Source organism: Periophthalmus magnuspinnatus, chromosome 5 (assembly GCF_009829125.3).
Source record: "Periophthalmus magnuspinnatus isolate fPerMag1 chromosome 5, fPerMag1.2.pri, whole genome shotgun sequence".
NCBI lineage: Eukaryota > Metazoa > Chordata > Actinopteri > Gobiiformes > Gobiidae > Periophthalmus > Periophthalmus magnuspinnatus.
In genome coordinates this window covers 22041887-22067776 of record NC_047130.1, presented here as the reverse complement: position 1 = coordinate 22067776, position 25890 = coordinate 22041887, and the positions used below count along the sequence as shown (strand labels likewise).

At 38.8% G+C, this 25890-nt stretch overlaps 1 protein-coding gene across 1 annotated transcript in view; it reads right to left on the bottom strand.

The window, feature by feature from the left end:
* Positions 1-16145: 16145 nt before the first annotated feature.
* poc1a (POC1 centriolar protein A) overlaps positions 16146-25890 on the bottom strand; it is a 39875-nt gene continuing 30130 nt past the window's right edge. The window contains 1 exon segment of the mRNA XM_055221702.1: positions 16146-16262. Coding sequence (XP_055077677.1) covers positions 16152-16262 — 111 coding nt within the window. The 3' untranslated portion in view covers positions 16146-16151.

Below are 25890 nucleotides of genomic sequence, written 5' to 3'. Positions count from 1 at the left end.
CTTTACCCACCTTGTACCTTGGAATTGGATTGAGTCTACAAAGTTAGAAATTTAATGTGAAGGCTGCTTTTGCCAAATCATCTGCAGTATACATTATTATTATTATTATTATTATTATTATTATTATTATTATTCATTGTTTTACATTGTACCAAATCTGCAAAAGAAATTTCTAGTTTGTGAATTTTGTTTACTTACAAGGTCAACTTTTTTTTGCATTCCTGATTCATATATATCACGCAAAACTCTTGTGTTAGAAAAGCATCAAAAACATACCTGGAGTTGTGTTTTGTTTCATTCACACATGTTTGAGTAATTCTGCATTAATAGTCTGATTTCATCCTCCGTTCCACCTTGTGATGTCATGAATTGGTAGTTTTGAAGTTAACAGCTCCTTTTACCTTTAGTTCAGTAGAGATTGGCAATTCCTGGGTTGAAATCATCCCAATAACATGCAGGATTTCTGTGTTAAACATGTGAATGAAACAGGTATGTTTGTGATGAGGAAACATCACTACAACGTGAATAAAACGATGGGTTGGGTAAGTAAGTCCAGTTTTATTTTTAACAATTTGTTCCGATCATTTCTACCCTTTGGTGTGGAAAAGCACTCTGGGTTGTGTCCAGTTTTCAGAAACAGTCTCCATTCATTGTCTGTGGATGGACTCCAACACATTTTTCACACGTTTAGGTTTGATTCAGGCTTCTGTGTCCCAACTTTTACCAACAAACTGTTCTTTCGCACTTTCTAGCAATCTTAGCAAAAAAGTCTACATTGAGAAAGAGACACAATGATGTTCTGAGAGGATGGCTCTGGTGGAGGGGTTACCGCCGATGCAAGCAGGAAGTCAGGAAATCGTTGCTATAGAGATGAGCCGATGTTTGAGATTTGTCTCGCTGCTGCAGCAGATTTAAAAATCCATAATATGAGACTCACAATTTAAGTTTTGTAAAAGTTTATAAAAATAACTTCACTTTTGTAAAAGAAAATAACAACAAAGTGGATTTATTTGGGATATAGAACATTTGCTGCATGAGTTTATTTCTATTTTGACTCATTTCAAGAGCAAGACTGGGCAGACTGGGATGGACTAGGGCAGACTAGGGCAAAGTGGGACAGACTGGGACAGACTAGGGCAAACTGGGACAGACTGGGGCAGACTAGGGCAAACTATGGAAAGCTTATTATGGTGCCAAATATCTGCAGTAGTTTATATGTTTAAAAGAATCACATGTTTGCATTACTCGTACGGATTGTTGACCCTTTTTGATGCAGTTTGAGCTTTTCTTAATAAAAACATATTTAAAAAACTCTTTCAACTTAATCTCCTGAATTTTTAATCATTACCATTTATCACAAAAAAGCCAAATTTCTTCCTTCAAAGTCACAAATTAATTGGATTGGCTGTAGACCTGATTAAAAAGACCCACGCTGATCAATGATAATTAAAAATGACCCAATCTTGATTTTGATTAAACCAGACCTATTCTGCAAAATCAACTTTTCAGACCTTTTAACCACATCATAGTTGTGTCCCTTCTCATTCACCCTCTCGAAGTTGTTTTTGGAGTTATTCGTGCATGTTTGAGGAATCTTTAATCACTTATTTTCACCCGTTCACCCGGTTTTCTAACTCAGCGATATAACGTATTGATTCACAGGTGTCATAGATTATAACTATATAGCAAACATAAGCGCAATATGTGTTCTTTAAAACCTAATTAATGACCCTGCTTACTAAACATTCAAACAGTTCAACGCTCTTATTTCATATAGAGCATACACGTCCAGGAACCCATGTAGTATCTGATGGGTTTGGACAGATGGTTAAACCCACTCACCTCTGCTGTTCTGGGACTTATGGGGTAAAAATGGCCGCCCCCCGTCCCACACTCGCGCTGGCATTTCCTGAACTGTTTCCTCTGAGCCCAAACACACACATCGCCAACGCACAAAAAAAAAAAAACAGTCCTGGAAAAGGTATCAGACCCCGTGCGCACATCTGCTACTGTAGAGGGAGGAGGTTACATCCGATGCTATACTAGACCTACAACTACCACCAGTAGAACAAGTGTCGAAAAGGAATAAAAAGATGTATTCTGTTGTGTTGTAGCGATACAGAAACAAACGAATGAAGTTAGAAGTACAATAGAATACAATATAATTAATCTGTTCATTGAATACCACTATCGCTACTAATGTTTTTTGCATGGCTTGTCTCCGTGGAGCGGCTGGCCTCAGAGCAAAAAGGTTTCAGTTTTGACTCCCGTTCTGCTTGGACTTTTCTGTGTGTTTGCATGTTCCTCCCGTGTCTATTTGGGTTTCCTCCATGCACTCTGGTTTCCCCCATCAACCAAAATTCAACAGATAAAATCCTCCAGCTAAGATCTTGACCGTGGACCGTATCTATAAATGGACATACCGTAGCTAACCTGGTAGCCGCTGAGTTCCAAACAAGAAGTGAGCATCGGCGTGCATCCGGCTCCATCGACTCTGGCTCCACTTCGGTTTCTTTTGACAAACTGTCATCCATCTTTCTAACTGCCGCTGTCAGTCTTGTCATTTTGGGCTTAAAATATTCAGATTCACCCGTTCTATATGATCCTGGTATTTTTATTTTGCTATCGTGTCCATAAATCAGGATATGAGCATTAATAACAGACAAACCAGGTTGCTCTCGCTAGCGTTGGCAACAGGTTTGATTGACAGCGTTGCTAAGGACCTGCTCTTTGCTAAACGAGGTGTGTGGGCAGGAAGGGGCGCTACCTTCAACAGCCTCACTCTGGATTGACTCAAAATTTGCCCCTGACAGTTTCCCTGGCAACGTTGAAAGATGGGTCAAATGTAAAGGACAAATTTCCACACAGGTCAATGAAATGCTCTACCATAACAAGCAGAAGGGCTACATATATATTTTATCATGATTAAAATGCAAATGATAAAGTATCAGAGGTAGCCCACAGAAAACACACACCCTACATTATAAATCTACACCACTTTTGAATAAATACACCCACAAAACTTTAAAAATAGAGTTAATTCATAATATTTGAACTCCAGAAGAATCCATTTTCCTTTCAACAAAAGCAGAGTGAAAGTGTGCTCAGTGTGATATGAATTTTTCAGCAGAGTTGAGATGTTTGTGAGGACAGAGTAAAGCCCCATTGAGTGCTGCTGGGACACGTGATGGCACAGAACAACCCATTCATTTTTAAACAGTCAAGTGGGAGAATGAACAGGAAGAAGACCACACAAAGGAAACATGTTTGTAGAAATGATCAAGATATAAACAAACATAATTCACTGCAGTTTAAAGACTCTGTACCTGATTCTTACAAATATGAAAAACAGAACATTTTAAAGTGTCCATATTACACTATTTTCTGATCTATGTTATAATGTCGTTTCCTAATCAAGCAGACCTAGAGTCGTGTTTTGGTTCATTCACACGTTTCACACACAAAACCTCCATATTTAGGCTGAGTTCAGAAACAGGAAACACGCTGTTCCACCTTGTGATGTCATCATGTGGTAATACAGGAAGTGCTCCACAGTATTTCTAAACTCCACACACCTTCACTAGATTGGATAATTTCAGATTTAGAATTGTTAATCTCTACTGAACAAAAGGTAAAACGTAGCTGTTAATTTGAAAACTACCACTTCATGACATCACAAGGTGGAACAGAGCATTTTAACACCACTATAACACGACTTAATGCTTTAAATAGTTGCTCCAAGTTATTTCTCACTTATGTTATGCATTCCGAACAGCCTAATGATTCACCATGATGACTTTATAAGCACTTTTCACAACTCTCAGACCAAAGCGGAGTTTGGCCAGCGTGCTAATGCACCAACAACTAGCATGCTAACAGTGCTAAAACGCTTTATAATCAGATGCAGACTGTATCAGTAGACATATTTTGACCTCAAGAGCTGTTTATCAACTATATCTGCACTGGGGCAAGAGAAATTTTGCTCAAATACACGGGGAAACAATTGGGTACAGAAGAAGAAACTTGTAAAGACAAATCCAAGCCATTATTATTATTGTGTTAAATCAATTTATAATAATGTTTTTTTCCTTATTTTGCAATGGGAGATAATGAATAACCTTTTTTGCTTCCCATATATGAACAATCCATCGAGTAATCCACCTTAACTCCCAAAGACAATTGTACAATTCCACCTTAAATGTGACTCAGAGCTCTTAAACTCCTTCAGACTTCTGGATGGGCTCCACTGAACACATGGGTCTGGTTTTGTTCCTCTATTTACCGAGTCTCCCATAAATCACTCAGCTTAGTGCCATTATTTAACCACATTATTTGAACATTCAGGGCTTTTTTCCATATAATCTTTTTTCCCTTTCTACTGTATCTGTAAAGCAAACACGCAGGACGCACGTCAGCGGTGAGTCAGTCGTGGTCTCCACCTTAAGAGCGACCTGTTATATCACTGTGTGGCTAGTATTAATAATGAAGCACTGTGTGAGGAGACCTAGAACACAGATGATGGTTTAACATCATGGCAAGTACACATGTGTAAAATATATAAGTTATTAATAGATGCTAACAAACTGAATGGAACTTTAAAGGTCCCATATTACAGAAACCTGACTCTAGTGAGCTGGTGAGAGAAGAACTCAGCCTAAACATGCAGGATTTGTGTTAAATATGTGAATGAAACAAAACACAACTCCAGGTCTGTTTGTGATGAGGAAACAACACTATAACATAGATCAGAAAATAGTGTAATAGTGCCCTTTAATAATGATTTAATAATAGTACGTATACAACATGTAGGACTACTATTGGTTAAAAAGGGTTATGGTTGTAGATTTCAGAGGTAAATAGTCCTACAGTAATGAAAAGTAGACAGGAGTCAGTTCTTATCCAGGTCTAAAGCACTGCCACAAGATGCTACCTAGCAACCAGTTAGCTTAGGTGCTCTATGTAACTTTTCGGTGTGTCTCCATGGAGATTTTATTGCCTTGCCCTGATATAAGGTTCCACATTTTTAAACATATCTCGATAAAGACAAGCATGTGAGTCGCCCAGGCCAAGTTATATGTCAGATCTATGGAGAGGTGACCCCGCTCACTGTAAGAACACATGTTGTACAATTTATTTTTCAGCAACAAAAACACCTGTAATTGAGTACAAGTTTTAATGCTAAGCTGTGGAACAGTCCAGGCAAAGCAATAACATCTCCACGGACACAAGCAGGAGGAAAAGTTCCATAGTACATCTTTAATTTCAAAGTTTGTCTACTGTTTAATTTGATTTAAAGTTACTACAAGTGATGTCACCTTCTTATCAGTGGAAGGTTTAAAGCCGTTGAACACATGACACTTGGGTTCACGGGGTTGTTAAATCTGGGTGTGTGAGTTCGTTCGATCTTTGACCTGTGTAAAAAAATCAGGTGAGGTTCAGAACGGGTCATTCCTTCTAACTTCACATATAAGACTTTACGTAGGCCGATAAGGTTGACTTTACACACCCACATGTTGCAGATATGTTTTGTTTGCGTTAAATGCACAGTGAGAGAAATGACCTTGTGAATGTACAGAATGTGAAATGTAATGTATTAAAATAGAGTTTTTATAAAAGTATATGTTTGTCTATGGAAAAGCGAGTTAGTGCTGTGGTAAACTGAAGAACTCGGGGTAGAGACTGCATGTTCTACCTGTGTCTGTGTAGATCTGTGTAGGGTTCATGCAGTTTTTGTAAAGTATTTCAAATATTTTGCTTCCGTAATTGCGTTAAATCCAAAATACAAAAGAGTACGACAATTGTTAGTTGCAGAGCTTAGCAAACACACAAATGAACTTGAACTAACCCCAGTATTTTTTCAAACTATTTGGAGTTTCCACACGCTTTTGCTGTCGAGAAGTATACCATTCACTAAAATATTATCAAATAAAACCAATTAGAAAAAGGCGTGAATAATGTTTTGCTATTTTATCTGACTCGTTGGATTTTTACGATGAGCCAGACATTGTTTTTTTTTGGTTTTTGTTTTGTTTCTCAGAGCAAAAAGTTATTACATAGAATCGAAAGTGATTTTTTTAAGGCACAGCTGGGAATCTTTCAAGGCACATTAGTGTTTTCAGGCACAGTGTTTGAAAATTAAGAACTAAACTAAAAAAAAAACAAAATGAAAAGAGCACTATATACATGTCATTGCTTTGCATGGAATTTTCCATAGTATGGCATTAAAATTCATTGGTCACATTTTGATACAGCACTTTTCCACCTTCAAGTCACTCAAAGCACTTTACATCAAGGAACCACTCACACATTCACACACACATTTACACACCAGTGTACACACACACTGGGGGCGAGGTGGGTTAAGTGTCTTGCCCAAGGACACAATGACAATGTTCAACTGTGGGAGCCGGAATCACACCACTGTGACCAATGATGTTTATGCCGAGAGTGAGATTCAAACAGCCAACCTTTGGATCAGTGGACAAACACTCTACCTACTCTACTCTACCAACTGAGCTACTGTCACTTAAGCAACCTCCAGATTAGTAGTTAGTTAGCTGCAGTTGGTCAGGTCAAGGTGCAGCAACAGTCTGTGCTCAAAGAATGAGGTCAGCTGACACCTGAATATACTGAATGACCAGGTTATTCCATCAATGGATTTTTTCTTCCCTGATGGCACGGGCATATTCCAAGATGACAATGCCGGGATTCATCGGGCTCAAATTGTGAAAGAGTTGGTTCAGGAGTTTTTTTAGTGGCGACTTTTTTTTGGTACCCCATTGCTTTAAGACCCAGAGATGACCCGTGTAGTTCCTGTGTTCAGAGCACGAGCTGCAGAGTTGATAAGAGGGCAGCTGCGTTGGCTTCACTTCGTCTGTGGTTCCTGTCTGTAATTGCACTCAGCCTCTTGGTCAACTAGATTAAACCCTTTACTGCTGTATCGCCTTTCAAACAAAAAAAAAAAGAAAAAGAAAAATGGGGGGAAAACCAGGCGGACTTTGTGAGCCCACTCCTTACTCCCAGTGGAATCCAATGGAAAAGGCAGGTTTGGACCAGTAGCTGCGGCGTGGGCTGGAGGCACACCGAGAGAAAAAAAACAAAAAAACTCTAGAATTTTAGCAAAGTCCTGACAGGAACAGGGCCGCACAGGGACAGAAGTGTGGGAGGAAAGAGAGAATGGGAAAGGAGAGGGAGGAGAGAGAGAGAGACAGACAGGAGGAGGGGAAGGGGGAGAGGAAGAGGGAAAACGAGGGAAGGAGTAATGAAAGGGGAGAGGGAGGATGGGAGGAACATAGAAGGTGTGGGATGTTGAACGTGTATTTCACAAAACATCATATATTGTACAGCTGGATTATTCACACGTTCAGTTTTGAGAAATAGAAATACCAGTTTTTTTATTGAGAAAGAGGAAAGTGGGGAGAGAAAGAGGGAGGGAGGATGGGTGAAGAATGGAAGATGGAGGAGATGGAGGAGAGAGAGAATTTGTGAGGAAAGAAAGAGGACGGTGGAGGTATAGGGACAAATTTGTGGGATGTGCTTTAGGTGTGCGTGATACGTGGGCTCGAAATGAATGAATAAATGAAAATGAAATGAAATGAAAGAGAGGAAATGAGAGAATTGTGAGAGAGACAGATTTGGTTGACAATGGGAGAACAGATGTGTAGTAATGTGGTCAGAGACATGAAGGTGTGGGACGTTCTGATTTGATTTCCATAGAACAATTGTTGTAAAATGACCCATCTTTTTTTTTCTCTCTCTCTTTTTTACCAATCCAGTATTTTTATTTGTAGATTTAATTTATTTTATTTTATTTATTTGGTGTATTTATCTGTATACAACACAACAGAGTGAAAAGCGGTGTGAAGAGTGGAGAGAGACATTCATAAAAAAGAGACAAAGAGAGACGAGGAGAGAGGGGGAAACATAGAGAGAGAGAAAGGGAGGTAGAGAGCGACAGAGAGAGAGGGGGGAAAAGGGAGGGGGAGAGAGAGGGAGGGAGAGAGAAAGAGAGAGACAGAGAGAGAAACAAGGAGGGAGAGAGAGGGGGAGAGAGAGGGGGAGAGAGAGAGAGGGGGAGAGAGAAAAGGAGAGAGAGAGAGAAAAGGAGAGAGAGAGAGAGAGGGAGAGAGAGGGGAGAGAGAGACAGAGAGAGAGAAAAGGAGGGAGCGAGAGAGACAGAGAGAGTGTGAGAGAGGGAGAAAGAGAGAGAGAGACAGATAGAGAGAAAGGGAGGGAGCAAGAGAGAGAGAATGGAAGGAGGAGAGAGAGAAAGACAGAGCAGAGAGAGAAAGGAAGGGGGAGAGAGAGAGAGAAAGAGAGAGGGCGAGAGAGAGAAAGAAAGGGAGATCAAAAGACAGAGGAGCAATTAGGTGAGGAGAGAAAGAGGCTTTTAGCTGTTTTGCTTCACAAAAATGGAACACACTCCAATGAAAAGCAAAACTGGATACTTCAGTGACACAATCGCACTTTAATAATCTGAGAACAAACTTTTATACACACACCTGCTCCTGTTTTTAACGTTTTATATGGACTTGTATACTTGTTTGTTTTTCTTTTTGTGTTTTTATTGTATTTTAAATGGGACATCTATGAAAAAGAGAGCCCAAGTGCTCTCATTAGGTTCCCTTGTATAAATAAAGAGAAAGAAAGAAAGAAAGAAAGAAAGAGGAGAGAGGGAGGAAGGATGAAGAGAGACACAATAGGTGAAGAGTGGGAGTGGGAGAGAGAATGGGAAATAAGAGAGAAGAGAAAGATGGAGGAGAAAGAAAGAGAGAAAAGAGTGAGAGAAAGAAAGAGAGACAGAGGAGAGAATGGGTAAGGAGAGAGGGAGAGACAAAAAGAGAGGGGGAGGGAGGAGAAGGGGGAGGCTATAAGGCCCACAGGAGTAAAGACTAGCATATGGTTAGAGCGATGGAGGTGTACTTCTGATTAAACCCTTCAGTTAAACTCATCGGTGAGCTGCTATATCTGGATCAGAGGATTTCTAAAGTGCTTTGTTTCTTGACCCCTCCAGGCCTCTGTAGTCACTGTCGAGGTGTGAAACTACATTTGCTTTTATTGTGAGTCACTGTAAGCTCCCTCCTGTTTCTTTTCCTCAACTTCAGCTTAAAACACAGAGCCACAAAACAGTAATTACACAGAGCAGAGTAAAACATGCAGTTCTATATATACAGCACACATGTGGGAACAGATGTTCACTCACCAAATACCTCAGCCTCACTCATCACACGTTTACTCTCTGGGATGTTCAGAAAATCTACTTCCTGAATGTCATTTAAAAACAAGCACGTACATAAAGGTAATGGAAAAGAGGGTACAACTAGAGTATACTATGTTTAACAAGTATTTGTAGGTCTAAAGTGGTGCTAAAATATGTAGTGCTGGTTGTGGTACCAGTGGTTTTAGTAATAGCAGTAGTGGTGGTGGTGGTAGTAGTAGTAGTAGTGTAGCAGTGGTAGCAATTGTAGAAGTGGTTGTTGTAGTAGTTATAGTAGTGGTAGTAGTAGTGGTGATGGTGGTGGTAATAGTAGTAGTAGTGGTGGTGGTTGCAGTAGTAGTTGCAGTAGTGGTAGTAGTGATGGTGGTAGTAGTAGTAGTGGTGGTAGTAGTAGTGGTGGTAGTAGTAGTAGTGGTAGTGGTAGTAGTGATGGTTGTGATGGTGTTAGTAGTAGTAGTAGTGGTTGTAGTAGTAGTAGTAGTAGCAGTGGTAGTAGTAATAGTGGTTGTGGTGGTAATAGTAGTAGTAGTGGTTGTAGTAGTGGTTGCAGTAGTAGTAGTAGTAGTAGTGATGGTGGTTGTGGTGGTAATGGTGGTAATAGTAGTAATAGTAGTAGTAGTAGCTGTAGTAGTAGTGGCGGTTGCAGTAGTAGTAGTAATAGTAGTGGTGGTGGTAGTAGTAGCAGTAGAAGTAGCAGTAGTAGTAGTAATAGTTGTAGTGGTGGTGGTAGTAGTAGCAGTAGTAGTAGTAGTAATAGTAGTGGTGGTGGTGGTGGTGGTAGTAGTAGCAGTAGAAGTAGCAGTAGTAGTAGTGGCGGTTGCAGTAGTAGTAGTAATAGTAGTGGTGGTGGTAGTAGTAGCAGTAGTAGTAGTGGCGGTTGCAGTAGTAGTAGTAATAGTAGTGGTGGTGGTAGTAGTAGCAGTAGAAGTAGCAGTAGTAGTAGTGGTGGTTGCAGTAGTAGTAGTAATAGTAGTGGTGGTGGTAGTAGTAGCAGTAGAAGTAGCAGTAGTAGTAGTGGTGGTTGCAGTAGTAGTAGTAATAGTAGTGGTGGTGGTAGTAGTAGCAGTAGTAGTAGCAGTAGTAGTAGCTGGTTACTGCAGGACTAAAACAGAAGACATCTGTCTGACATCATTTGTTATGTTTTTGCAGCCTCCAATGCAAAGCTACAGAAGAAAACAGAGCGATGAAGATAAAGAGGGTTAAAGAGAGGTGGAGAGAGAGAGAAAAGAGCAGTAGAGACCAGAAAGAGGAAGAGAGATAGAGAGGGGGTGAGAGAGAAAGAGGGGTAGAAGTAGAGTTAGAAAGAGAACAGGGTAGAGAAAGATATAGATAGAGAGGGTTAAAGAGAGAGAAAAACAATGAGAGACTAGAGAGTTGTATTAGACATTTAGAGACAGAGAGAGGGGACAGAGGGACAGAGAGAGAAGGGAAGTAGAGAAAGGGAGTGATAGATAGAAGTAGAGAGAGGGATAGAAAGAAAAAGGGGTAGAAGTAGAGATAGAAAAAGAGAGAGTGGGAGATTTAGAGCACAGTAAAACAGTCCCAGATGTCTTTTGGCTCTCTCTCCTCCCACTCTCTCTCTCTCTCTCTCTATGTCCCAGTCTTTTCCCTCCCTCCCCCTCTTCTCTCTCTATCCCTCCCTCTCTCTCTCTCTCTCGCTCTGCTCTGGTGGGCCACACATGGTTCACACACACGCCAGATTCTGCTTTAACACAAACAGACTCCCTGAACAACTGCAAGAAATCTGCAACTCCAGGTCCAGTGTGTGAAGAACACTTGAGTTTGTTCAAAATCATTATCTTTGATGGACTTTATTGGATTATTGTTTTGTGAAATGTCTTTGAGAGTCTTGAAAACAGTTTAGGAATAAAATCTATCATTAATATTTGTAGCATAGTAGTGTATAATGTGAATATTTCTATATCTCTCACCTCAAAACACTTCCTCACCTCACCTGGCCTTCTCTCTTTCTTTACTATCTCTCCACTTTCTTTCTATCGCTTTCTCATCTCAAACCACTTCCTCGCCCCATTTTGGTAAATGTTCAAATAGTCACATTTTTATATAGCACTTTTCCACCTTCAAGGTACTCAAAGCACTTTACTTCAAGCAACCACTCACATTCACACACACACATTCATACACCAGTGTACACAGACACTGGGGGTGAGGGGGGTTAAGTGTCTTGCTCAAGGACACAACAGCAGCATTTATCTGTGGGGAATCAAACTGCCAACCTTCAGTGCAATGGACAAACACTCTACCAACTGAGCTACTGTCACCCCTCTCTGCCTCCTCACTCTACCTCAGATCGTTCTTCTCTTTCTCTGGTCATTCTCTCCTTTTTCCCCACTCTCTCTCTGTTCTTCTTTCCCCCTCTTCAGTCTCCCACCCCTCAATCTTTCTCTCAGTAATCCTCTCTTTCATTCCACTTCTCATTCCCTTTTTCTCACTTCTCGCTCCCTTTTCTTTCCCTCCCTCCCTCCTTCTCATGTCTCCCATCCCCCCTTTTCTTCCTTTTCCCCCTGATCAGCCTCCCACCCCTCTATCTCTCTCTCCCTCTCTCAATCCACCCCTTCCCTCCTCTTCTTCCGCCCTCTCTCCCGACCACCCCCTCATTCCACCACTCACTGTCTCTCTCCTCTCTTTCTCTCAATCTCTCCCCCCTCTCTCTCATCTCCCTTTCATTCTTCTCATTCCCACTCTGTCTCTCAATCTCTTTACCCCTCTCTCGTTCCACTCACTCACTCCCTCTCTCTCGTCTCCCTTTCACCCCTCTTTACTTTCATTCCCCTTCTTCTCTCAATCTCTTTACCCCTCTCTCGTTCCACTCACTCCCTCTCTCTCGTCTCCCTTTCACCCCTCTTTACTTTCATTCCCCTTCTTCTCTCTATCTCTTTACTCCTCTCTCCCTCTTATCCCCCCCTCTCTCATTCTACCACTTACTCCCTCTCTCATATCTCTCTTTCACCCCCTCTCTCTTTCTCTCTCCCTCTTTTCTTGGATGGTTTTCATTGGCTGCTCTGTGTGTGTTCCCAAAGCCCAGACAGGAAGGAAGAGAGTGGGCCGGCTGCTCTACTCCACAGTCCAGAAACACGCTTTTGTTTTGAGATTTTATTTTTTTTATTTTATTCTTTGTCCTTTAAAAAAAGCGTGATTAATGTTTCCTCCTCTCATGACGTTACAGTGACATCAAGACTCGCAAACAAACAAAAGATATTAATAGACGAGTGTTTTTACAGTATTCAGAGACGACTGGGGACATTTGAAACTGGCATTTCCAGGAAGAACCAGTGAGTTTTGGGAAAGTATTCAAATCTTAAAGGTCAAATTATTCACCAAGTAACTGATTTTAATTTTAATTTTTTTTTTTCCATGAAACGACTTGTCAACAGTGACTCAATGTGAAATATTTGGTACTTTACTTTTACGCAGTATTAATAGTCATAAGTGAAGTTTTGTTCTCTTTGGGATCTGTGGAATGAGCTGAGGATGAGTAAAATATATAGTTATTTTTAGCAAGAGCATTGAGGGAAAAAAAGCAATCACGTTAGCAGCAGTGGCTCAGTTGGTAGAGCGTTTGTAGAGCACTGTCATTGTGTCCTTGGGCAAGACACTTAACCCACCTCGCCCCCAGAGTCTGTGTACACTGTTCTATGAATGTGTGAGCGTTTCCTTGATGTAAAGTACTTTGAGTGCGTTGAATTTGGAAAAGCGCTATATATAAAAATGTGACCGTTTACCATTACGTTAAAGGCGCATTACGTAACATTTCTGATATAGGGTCCGCCGCCTGCTTGTTTCAGGGTTATGCCATTGCTTTGGGACATTTCAGGGAAAACAATAACATCTCCAAGGACACAAAAACGTTACATTTAACAAGTATTTAAGATTTAATAAATAAACAGTGTAGGTCTATGTATTTTTCATATTTCACAAGAAAGTAAATGTCTCAGGAAGTTGAGTACGAGCACAGTGTTGTCTTTTAAATCCTGTGGGCATGAATCAGGGCCTTTGTTTTGGTGATAAATCTATATCTAGAGTTGATGTCAAAGCGAGTGTCCTCCACCACTGAATTATGGATGAATGAACTCTATATGATCTGAATGTCTCCTCTGAGGGACGTAACGCCAGGACAAGTCCAGTGTCTCACCCTCTTTCTCTCCATCTTTCTCTTTCGTTTACCTCTGTCTCCCTTTCTTAATCCGCTCCTCATCTCTTTCTCTTGTTCTCTCTTATCCCCCTCTCTTCTCTTTCCCTTCTCTGTGTCTCGGTCAAACAAGAGTCAATGGCCCAAGAGAATGGAACTTTTTTTTTTTTATTAAGGAAAGAGTAAAAAAAACATGTAGAGAATCACTGTAGGCAAAAGATAAATATGACAAAAACAGGCACGGGAAATAGACTACTTCAGTTTTTGACTTTAGCAGTTCAAGTACATGTTTGGAAGATGTTTTCAAAGACGATTGCATAAGGCTGAAACATGTGTGTCTGAATGAAACTAATTGAGTTATAAAGGATTCTACTTTCTTAACAAAAACTTTTACAGTCCCAGTGTTATATAACTATAAAAACATGCGGTGTTGAAAGAAAACTCAGAATTTAGAACATGACTGTCAACTTTAAGATACATGTAAGACACAAAATGAATCACAAATGTTTATTTCTTGTAATAATCCACCACAATTTCCCCATTTTAATTTCATTTCAAATCTACCAACTTCCAAATAAATACATTTCCTGAGCAGAAACTATAGGGACTTTTTATAATTGTCATTTACCACAAAACATGGTGAGTATTCTTCCTTAGAAATGACTGAATCTCATTATAATTTTGATTAATTGCACAGACTTACATACGGTGATATAAATTAATTAAGCATGGGCCGAGATCTCGTAACACAAGATCTCGCGAGACAAAACTACCACAAGATGCCATGTTTTTACAATTACACACATACATAGCGAACGTGAGCTAGCTAGTTAAGTGATATTTCCAAAACGTAGTGCTATAGTGACAACAAAAATATCAATAATTAAATAAGAAATTCATTAATTCTAAGGCCAAAATAGTGAACTGGATCGCGCAATTTATGTATTACAAATCATGTCAACATCTCGTCTTTCGTTCTCAGGGACCAAATCTCATATCTCATCTTGTCTTGTGGGAATTGTGTCTCGTCCCAAGTCATAAATTTATGCAGGACTAGCATACAAAATCTGACCTGAGACAGTTTTCTTCTTAAAAAGGGGTTATTATACAGTACTTCTATGGGGTATTCATTGCTATCGCCATGTTACTTTTTATACTTTTATATATTTATGGAAAACTGCCCAGTGGGAGAATGGGTGTTGTAGGCTTGTGGGCTGAGCATCGGACAGAATTGCATAGCTAACCATAAGCAGAGTTTGAATAGGGCCCAAGACAGATCCCTAGATTACTCAAACACGCAAAACCTCTTCAGGCAAGTTTTTGACGAGGAACAAAATAATAACATGGTAGAACGCTCCAAAAAGTTGATCTTTAATGCGGTTCTCTCATACAAAAATACATATAAAAATTCAAATCCGTGTTTTATATTACTTCTGCGCTCACAGAAATGCAACGAGCCACACGGTGATAAACAGCAGCCGCTCCTTCGTCAGCACAAACCTGGGACTGCTCTCTCAGCACTGAGCCAAGAACAACTTCTACAGGTGTCTGCCTCCTCCTGGACTAAATAAGCAATAAAAACGTGCAGAATTATAAGGCATTTCAGGTGAGGCCACAGAGAGAACGAGCAAAGATCTATAAAGTTCAACCTATCAAGTCAATATCAGACTCTCTTTATCACATCTATCTGTTTGTGTGTTTGGGACGTATCAGACGGGATTTTCTTCTCAAAGTTGGTGTATTTCAAGACAGAACAACTGGTCAAAAAATATGTATTAGAAATTCTATCTATGGGATCAGAATGATGAAAAATTAGGACAGTTCCTATAGGAATTAACTATATTTTAGTGTAACAATCTGATATTTAGCTCAGAGTTGCCACATTTTGTTATCCTTGTAACTGTTTACATGTTGTTGTTAAAGTAACTCCTTGTGTATGTGACTTGGTTGCTATGCCAACAAGGTGATGTGAAGGTTTTATTGGTCAACAATATGCAAAAATGTACTATATAACAGGAAACTGAATCCCATTATTGTGATGGCTATTTACTGCTCCAAACCTGCAGCTCTAGTTTGTGTTAAAGGTGAACTATGTAACATTTCTGGTGGGGTGCGGGGTCTCTTATTGCTTTGCGTGGAATGTTCCAAACTAGTACAGCATTTTTAACCCATCTATTTAATCAATACAAATAGGATCACCTCTACAAACATCCGACTTGTGGCCTTGTGGTATCACCACAGCAATAACATCCCCAAGGCAACAAGCAGGTGGCAGACCCTTCATCCAAATAGTTACATAGTGCACTTTTAAAATCTGAGGGATATTTGCTTTGAATCAAATTGACAAACAATAAATCCTAAACCTATCCCTTTTTTATTCACTTAATTACATGTGAAACAATATTGAAACTGGCTCTTGTATTCACATTACATTGCCGTTTCCATCTGATCAAATCGTTATGCCAAACTAGTCTGTCCTCCTACATAGTTTCCATTTAATTAATTCACATGCAGCCCTGTATAGCCTTTGGGTCACATTACATCCATAAAACATCCTTATTGTTCAACCAAGAGAAAGAAAATAAGTTTGGGCGTCTAAAGTCTCAATAGTCTCTTTAATAAGAAACACTATATTTCCCATGTAGTCAGTTTGTTCTTTGTTGATTGGATTGGTGCATTTTAAGAGCAGGTACGACACTTACAGTACATAAAGGTAGATTTTGTGTGTTTTTTTGTTTGTTTTTTTATGGGGGGCACCTCTTCCTCTTTGTGAAGTGTAAAGTTTCAGTCCTGATGCCTCCTCTGCAGTAGTTCGCTCAGCTCCATCTGGTTTTCCAAACACTCCTTCAGTTTGTCCTCGGTCAGAGTGAGGCGCTCCTCCAGGATCGAAACTGTCTGCAAGGAAGCAAGGGCAAAAGAAACAAGAGATCAACACGGAGACATAACAGGGAAACAGAACACGATAGATTATCCAGAATGAGATGTCTCTTTTTATACAGAGGAATATCAGTCTGGCCCCCATGCCCTCAAACTTAATGAGCCAACTGGCCACTCGGGCGGTGCCAAAACTCAAAAGATCAATATGTATCGCAAGCTAAACTTTGGTCGATCTTGATGATAAGGCAAGGGCATTTAAATCGACAGGTTTACAGCCAATCCTGTGTCAGTAAGAGCGCGTGGTACTGAAGAGGAGTCACCGCTCTCTTGTTTAGGTGAAAGCTCTGAGTCACGACCGCAGTCTCTTTATGTCTCCTCACGTGTCCTCGCGTTTCCCAAATTTCACTAAAATCTGCACAATTTCTGTCTGTCTTTCCCTCTGCCTCTGTGTGTGTGCGGTGCCATCTGCCCCCGCTCTCCCTCCCTCTCTCTGATCCAGCTCCTCACCTTTTTCTGCTCTCCTTCTCTCCTCTGGTGTTTTTCATCATTATAATCCAAGTTACAGAAAGTATAATGACTATTTTCTCATTGTTTCGGAACTTAATCGAGTGAAACTTAAGACTTAATTTAGTGCATGGGCTTCACACGTTTCTGTCGATAGCGGTAACATGCGTGCAAAATTTAGATGTGGATTTCTCTGGAATTTTTGGTCCAATCAACACGAAAAAAAAACCTGTTGTGATCCTGACACCTGCTCTTTATACCTGAAGTCACCTGTCTATGTTTTCAATAAGATGGAAGACGACTGAATTGAAAATCAAGACTATATCTGTCTATATGGGGAAAAAAAAAAAGAAAAAAAGATTATTTTATTTCCAATATCACTCAGCCCTACAGGCCACCCATCGTTTTTACATTTCTCTCACCCCAGATTAACGGAGTTTAGTTCTTCACTCACTCATTCAGAAATGTTTTTCAGTCCCCTGTGATTATTTCCCATGTTAGCAGCCATATTTGTTTTGATACAAACTGACCAAACTGTGTGTCCCTGAATAGCTAATCAATCACCTGTCAATCACACCCATCTGAACTCGGAGACCAGATTCATATCTAGTACATCAAGTACTGAAGAAGTGTGTGTTTTGGATCCCAGGCAAACAGCAGGACAAACCCGGTCTATTACTAATTAAATCAGCTCTTTATTTGAACCATTATTTAGACAAGCAAAACGCCAGGATCCGTCTCATGTTAACCTCAAATACTATTTCCCCAGTGAAGTCCTCTTTTACTAGTGCAGATGTTGAGATAAATGTGAGTATATTGTGTAGTCTTTGTTCACGAGGGAGAGGACCAGGCCAGAGGAGCATGTGTGAGGAGTCTGTGTAACGTCAGACTGACAGTAATGACCAAAAGAGCTCTGTTAGACTGCTGTTATGGGTGCTCTGGGGTAAGGCTGTGCAATATGAGGGAAAAATGTGATATTTGAGAGCGATATTATTATGAGATTTGAAAACACTTTGACACAATAAGTGCAAAAATGTACATGCCTGAAATTACTGGACAAAGTTTCAATATAAAAACGACGATAGATTAAACTTAATAGAAACTAACTTAGACCAAAATAAGTTTAAATTAGCACTTGGTAATTATGATAATCTGTTGTTTTTACATTTTGAAGTAAAATCCATTGCACTTTGACCTGACACGTACTACCAGTGGATGATCAGATTTCTTTTGTGCGTTTAAATTATTGTTGACATGATACTAAAATTTCAAACCCTATTTCTATACTAAAGAATAGACTCGATACTCTAATTACCTTATTCCGCCCCCTACCATGTTTGCTTTGCAGTTTTAAATGTAGTTAGCCCCTGAGGTTGTAATTTTGAACAACATTTTTAGATTTTATGATTGAAGGTGCTATGAAAGTCTTTGGGAGAGCTATGGGGGAGCTTTGACCAGTCTAGTGGAGGCTAGTGCCCCTTCAAGCCCACCCTCTGGTGCCACCCCTGTGAGTATCTGATTTTTTATACTTTTGACCTAATCCTAATGCAAACACACACCAAAAATCTGATCTAATTATTGCGTTATTTGATTACACTCGTCTGCCAATGTGAATGTAAATGTACCCATTGTGTACCGTGTGGCTTATACTGAAATTGAAAATATACTATGAGATTGAAATCCATCCTATTGACAGTCTGGGTGATAATCTGATTGTAAGCTCCAGTGTTGTGTCTTGCTGTGTCGTGCGCAGTTGAATAAAACATTTTGAGTTGAATGCTGTGAATACAAAGAGCTGCTGGTGTGAGTGGGCAGCAGGCGAGATCACAACAGTTTTCTGCTCAGTGGCAGTTTTTTGGTGGTGTTTTTGTCATGTACAATTGAGGAGAAGTGTTCAATCTGCGCTCGGAGAGGAGGAGGAGGAGTTGAAGGAGGAGGGAGGAAGATCAAGTAGCAGCTCAGAGAATGGCTCTTGTAGTTTGATCTTTTGTTGGGTATTTGTAAAGCTGAAGGATTGCCGCCAGGCCGAGTACAGTTGAAAGTAGTGTTGCCGTGAAGTTGTCAGTAAAATTTCAAACTTGATTTTGATTAGTAAAAGGTTTGATACAATTTTGATATGACAATAATAAAAAATGCATTTTTTAAGGAATTAAATTTTACACACAAAAATAGTTTCTTTAAAGGTACTTGATTTTTACCCCCTTAAAAAGTGAAAAACCAAACTACATAATTTTAAACAGTTTGCAGTCGTCCAAAGGTATTCCTCACTTTCCTAGGGCATTCCAAGCATCCAAATTATTCACCAGGATGAGTTTATAAGAGCTTTTCACAGTTTCAGAGATCAGAGCGTAGTTTTGCCATCATGGAACTCCTAACAACTAGCATGCATACAAGGTTACTTCCTGGTTTGCTGTTGATAAAAACGCTTTATAATTATATTTAGACAGCACACTCACAGCAGGCTCTGTGACTCTGCCAATCTGGAGAGATGGTTATATCAGATGATTCAGTGGATTTCTGTTGCAGCTCGATGTTCAAAAACTGACACATTGGTCTGTCTCTAAGTCTGTTTCTGAGTGAGTGACAGGCAGAGTTAACCAATTACAATGAAGTGTGAACCCTCAGAAGAAGCAGAATGATTTACTTGTCTCTCAAAGCAAATAAAAAGCAAAGTGTGTAAACTGCGATAAAACACAGAGAAATTAGACAATTGTGATGCAGTTTTTCCTATAGATTTGGATAAGACTATGGCCACACATTTTTTTTTATTTGAAAAATTTAAACTCATTCAATTTGTGGAGTATAAATGTCACTGCCTATATTTAATCTTTAATCATTGTCTCTTTTATAAGTTCATGATAATACAATGAGCATGAGATTGTTATTAAACTATGGGGGGAGCATTTTAGACCATGGAGGGCCAACATAGTCTCTTATAGTAATGGGAAACACTGATGTATATTTCCAATATAAACCCTATGGTTCAACAAGGAAAAAAACAACACTGTGAAACTAGTGCTGTGCAATTAATCAAAGTTTAATCAAGTTGAGATTTAATCAATTTGTGTTGGCTGCTAAAAAATGTAATCATTAGGGATTAACTTGGGTCATTTTAATAAAGAGGTCCACGGCCAATCTTTTGTCAGATTTTGGGTGAATTTTACTTTCTTTTACGAAAGAACATAATCGTGTCCATGTTGACGTCAATCATTTTAAAATTATTTTTATTGAAAATTGTGATCAAATAATATAATAAATTTCTTCTTCTTCATATTGTCCAGCCTCAATAACACATTTTGAAGTATGATATATGGCTGAAGAAAATATAGACGATAAATGATATAATACTGAATGCCATTATGTCACTGATACAGTAACCCTAAAGCAGGATTTCCCCCAAAACCTATTCCTAAAACCTAAACCTAAAACCTATGTACAGTGTTATTAATGAACGTGAGCTGTTATAAATAAATGATATATTTAGCAAATGGTAAATGGTCACATATTTAAATAGCGAATTTCCACCTTCAATCCTTTACAGTTCAAATCTCATCATAGTACATCAATATAAGTAAAAGTTCCCCACTAGTGCAAAGAAAAAGTACCCAGAATACAGACCTTCAAAAATAATTGTTCCCTTTATCACGTATTGAACGATCGAAATAGTAATTACGGTGACAGGCCTGCTACATGTAACAGCTTTTCTGAATACTTCCCTGACTGAATGTTGCACGGTAACACATGACAGTGGGCACATCTCTGAGGCTGCGCTTGGCAACACAAAAGTGCTCCGTAGCCAAATAAAGCACGTGTGTTTGGGCCGGAGCAGAGGAGGTATGTCAACAGGACCATGACAACAACCACACGCCCTCCCGCAGATCCGACTGAGAAACCGAAGGGACTGAAGACTTCGGAGGAGAGAAATGTATCAAAACATGTCGAGACGATTGAGGTGTGAACGAGACAGCCAGATGGTAAAGAGACAAACAAACGCATTAAACATAGCCTGATCAAGATGCTCCTGAATACTGACTACCAATGAAAAGGTAGTATTTTTCAGATATTATAAGCTATATATCTTTATCAACTTTAGTATTATGATAACATGGATGGATGGGAAAAGCAAAAATCTTATTATAGACACACTTTCTTTACTAGTAGGACAAAAAAAATCCACAAAAACTATGGCCTAAACCAGTTATCACAAAATGTATTTCCAGAATTGATTATCCATGGGTTTTAAAGTGATGAAATACTAGCACGATTGTCATAGCTATTAATAATTCAACATAAAAAATAAACTCTTTTGAATGTTTACATGGCATTAAAATCCTCCAACTTCATAGGATCAAGCTTCCTTTTAACATTTTGAGCCATAGTAAAAGCTAAAAGTAAAACTACAGAGGAACTAATGATGTTTCGTTGCTCATCCAAGCCGCTTCTTCAGTTCTGGTCAGATTACTGGTGGTCACTGCCTTGTATCTATCTGAAGAGAGGAGCTAACTACACTGAAACTGACCAGAACTGAAGACGAGCAGCAAAACGTCTTCACTCCCACAACTTTTTGTCCAGTTGATTTTTCTTTTGGCTTTTATTATGTATCAGACCTGGACGACTGAGGGATTACACAGACATGTTCAGCCATTCTGAGGACTTTTCACTATTCATATCATATTTTGTTTTGAATTGTTAATTGCAACGCCAACTGTGCTAATTTTTAATCACTCTGAAACCCACGGATAAACAGGAAGCTGAGACAAATACGTTTGGCTCATTTGTTACAAGTTTCCCTGAAAGGTCACTGATGATCCTGTGCTGGAAACGATCACAAATATTGATTGTTTTTTCTCCTAAAAACAAATTATAACCTGAGCTTTTATGAGCCAGCAGTGAACTTGAACCCTCTGCTTTCCTGTCTGTAAATTGGTTAGTTACTCATCCCTCCACCCTCCTATATATATATTTTTTTTTTTTTTTTACTGCATGTATGTAGGCCTGTCATGATAATTACTATATCGACTTATCGCTCAAAGCATGAGATGGAACAATCATTTTTTCTGGGTTAATATTTATAGTGGGTAGTTTTTCTTTGTACCAGTAGGAAATATTAACCTTTTTTCTGTACTATGATGAGATTAGTGCTTTTGAGTTTTGAGAGTTGAATTATGAATTGAAGACTCATTATATACCCTATACAAAATGACTACTTAAGTGTTGCATTGCGTTTTTAATTATTGCAGCGAATATTTTTTAACAATATCATACATACGTTTGGAGGATATTTCTGGTTTATGGTTTGGGTTCAATATTCTTGTTTATCGACAATATTTACTTCAGCAATATATCACACTTAAAAAATGATCATGACAGGCAAGTATGTGATGTAAGTGTGTGTATTCTTGCAGAGTAGTCATATCTCTTATCTTATGTGTTATATGTTTTCTTTGACGCACTTGTCTGAGAACATCCCATATGTCAAAGTCCACAAACAACGAATTGTACATAGCCTGCGCTCTAACTGGTTTTAAAAAGGTACTACAATTAGATCTGAACCTGAGTTGCCAGTGGTTTATAGAAGACCTATCATGGTTGTGTCTGCTCGATAGTTATAATCTATGACACCCATGGATCATTCTGTTATAATTTGCACATTTTAAATTGTAATATTCATCTAAAACGACTTAATAAAAGAAACAAGTCTGCTGACATCCACGTTAGATACAGTGGTATGCAATAGAAGCTGACGTTACCTTAAATGTCGCCACAACAAAGCGCCGCATGTTGTCGGCCCCTCCTATGGATAGCTGCAGATCACATGAGCGAGTAGTGGAATTGACAACAAAATAATTACATAACGCTGAGAGAGTTTGAGAGACCAACTCAAACCAACTGAATCTGAGGACTCAAACTGGTAACCCTCTCGGCATTGCAGTTGTTATCAGTAAAAGCTAACTGATCTGAACATAGCATGACTTTATATGTGGGAGATCCAGGGTCATCTTAGAACATTTTCGCAATGTCCCTTTAAATGTCCCTTTTTTTTTGTACCAGACAAAAAGAACAGACCTTCAAAATTATACAGTTTGTTGCATAATTTTTAATCGCACAATTTAACCATGTTTTTGAGAAAAAAAGCAGCATGTACCACTGAGCTTACAATTGTACGGGAGTTTATTCTTGGTTCATCAAATTGAAAATCCTCGTCCTGCTGAACCATTCACAACATACAAAAAAATCCCACTTTAATTCCTCTGTCTCTCCTCTGTCTCCCGTCTTCAATTTCTAGATCAATATCTCCAAATTTGATACAGCTATAACGGGCGCAATACTATCCAGGCCTATACTTTTCATGAGGAGTAGAAACTAAATCTTTGTCTCCTAAAAATAGAGGTTTTCTTTGAAGACAATCCGCCCTCCGTGCCCCCGGGCAGCACTGGATGTTACTAGACGCTACATTACAAAGTGTCATAGCGCTGGTATGAGGCCCGGGCTGGCAGGCACACAAAGGACTTGTCAACGAGTGGAAAATGTCTTGAGGTGATTATCATGGTTCAGACAGGTATAAAGTATGAGATGATATGCTTTTTAATGCCATTTTAAAGGAGAAACATGTAAAGCTATTGTAAAGCGTCTTTGAGTTAATGTATTATTGTCATTATCATTATCATTGTCATTATTATTATTATTATTATTATTATTATTATTATTATTATTATTGTTGTTGTTGTTATTATTATCCATAGAGATATTATTGCTTTGGATGGAATGTTTTACAGTATTAAACTTGCATTTAACTTTCAATAAATCATGGAGACAGGCAGAATGGCATCAATAAGCCAAGTTATAGGTCGGGTCTGTGGAAAAGTGATCCTGCTCACCGTAAGAATCCATGTTTTTCAATGTATTTATGAGTAATAAAAATATGCACCTGTGATTGAATAAATGTAAACTAATGGGGAACATTCTTGGAAAAGCATGATGTTTCCATGTTGATGATTAAAAAGCCAACTCCCAACAGAAAAATGACATAGTCTTGACTGAACAGTTTGAATAAAGTTACAGAGTTAAAGTTAAAGAAGACCTGTTGTGCTTATATCTGCTAAATAGTTAGTCAATAGTTAGTTAAATAATCTACGACACCTGTGAATAATTATGTTACATTTTAAATCGCAATATTCATCTAAAATTACTTCTTCCCGCTGATTTCTACGTTAGAAAACTGTGATGAAAACGGGGATTGATTGGCAATATGGCATCTTGAAAATAATCGATTAAAGTTTGCTCAAACATCCACGAATCGCTTCAAAAACAACTTTAAGAGGCTAAATGAGAAGGGGAAACAGCTATAATACAGTAATAAAAGCTCTGAAAAGTCGATTTTGAATAATACGTCTGTCCTAAGAGAAGGATTTGGCATTATTCATTCACTCCTCAGACAAATAAGCTACAACTATGGCCACAGCTGTCCTGGGGCGGATGGATGAACTTTGACTGCCAATCTGCTCAAACAGCTTGGACTGAATCACAAGCTCTCGGGTTATACGTCAACCACTCTGCCACTGTCGCTCAAATATTAGATCTGTGATTAAACTTTGATATTTCAGATGCGACAATGATGAGACAAGCTGGTTATTACAGAGGAAATTTGACAAGTCATAATTCGTTTTTACATAAATTTGTAAGTAATTTCAGCTTGTGGTGGGAGTAAAAAACAACAACTCATTACTCCAATGTCAAAACTTGGTACACTGCAATTTCTTTACTTAGACAAACGATCTATTTACATCACGACTTCTTGATCTGAATAAGTTGCAATTTCTTTTTAAATGAGAAACTCAAATTGGTTTTGTGCTTAACAGATGTTGTGGAACAGATGGTCAGGTTGGATACAAAACCTGTTTTTCTTTGCAAGTCCAAAAAGATGTCCTGCGTTCCCCCCTCTAAAGTCTGCATCGATTCTGACCACAAACAACACGCATTTCTCACCATTGTACTACTAATGCAATTTCACAAAGTCAGTTATGATCAGTTTTCAAATCTAAGAGCCAAGTACTTTCACAAGATTTTAGGATAGATATATGTTTGCAGTGAAAACAGACACATGTTTGGTTTAATGTTATATTTAAAAGCCCTGTGCCCGATTTCCACTGTTTTAAAGGGCTCATCTTACGCTATTTTCTGATCCGTTATAATGTTTCCTTATCAAAAACATACTCAGAGTTGTGTTTTGTTTCATTCACACACGTTTAACACACAAATCCTTCATATTTAAGTTTTTATCTCAAATATAAAACACTCAGCTCCACCTGCTGATCTCATGTGGTACTACAGGAAGTGCTCCATTGTGTTTTTAAACTCCATTTATCTTCACTAGAATCATTTAGATAACGTCTACTGAACAAAAGGTAAGTGTTAACTTGAAAACTACCACTTCATGACATGCCAAGGTGGAACAGAGCATTTTAAGTTTTGGAGATGTAGACAGACTAATAATAAAGTGTTACTCAAACATGTGTGAATGAAACAAAACACAACTTCAGGTATGTTTTTGAGGAGGTAACAGCATTCTAACATGGCTTAAAGCTCACAAGAGTCAGTTTTGTGTAATATAGGACCTTTTAAAAATGTTAAAAACTGAACAATTGGTAGTTCATTGTAAATTATATCATTTATCTTATCCATTCCAAGCAACCGAATCACTCAATGAGTTTATAAGTGCTTTTCATAACTCTCAGAGACCAAACCAGAGTTTTGGTGTGACTGTAACGGTAACAACAACTAGCATGCTAACACACACTTCCTGGTTATCAGACAATAAAACACTTTATAATTGGATGCAGACAGCAGGCAGCAGACATATTTTGACCTCAAGTGCAGCTCACACATTATATCTGTACTTTGAAAAGACGCATTTTGCTCAGATATATGGGCCAAAATTAGATGGGTACAGGACATTTAACTTATTTTTTTCTTAACCATTTTCTACTGCTGTCTGCTGCCTACATCTAGATATGAAGCGCTTTATTGTCCGATAACCAGGAAGTGTGTGTTAGCATGTCAGTTGCCATTACCGTCACAGAGTCAGTGACTTATTTTTTGTGTCCTAACCTGAGAAGAAATCCCAAAAATGTACTTTATATTT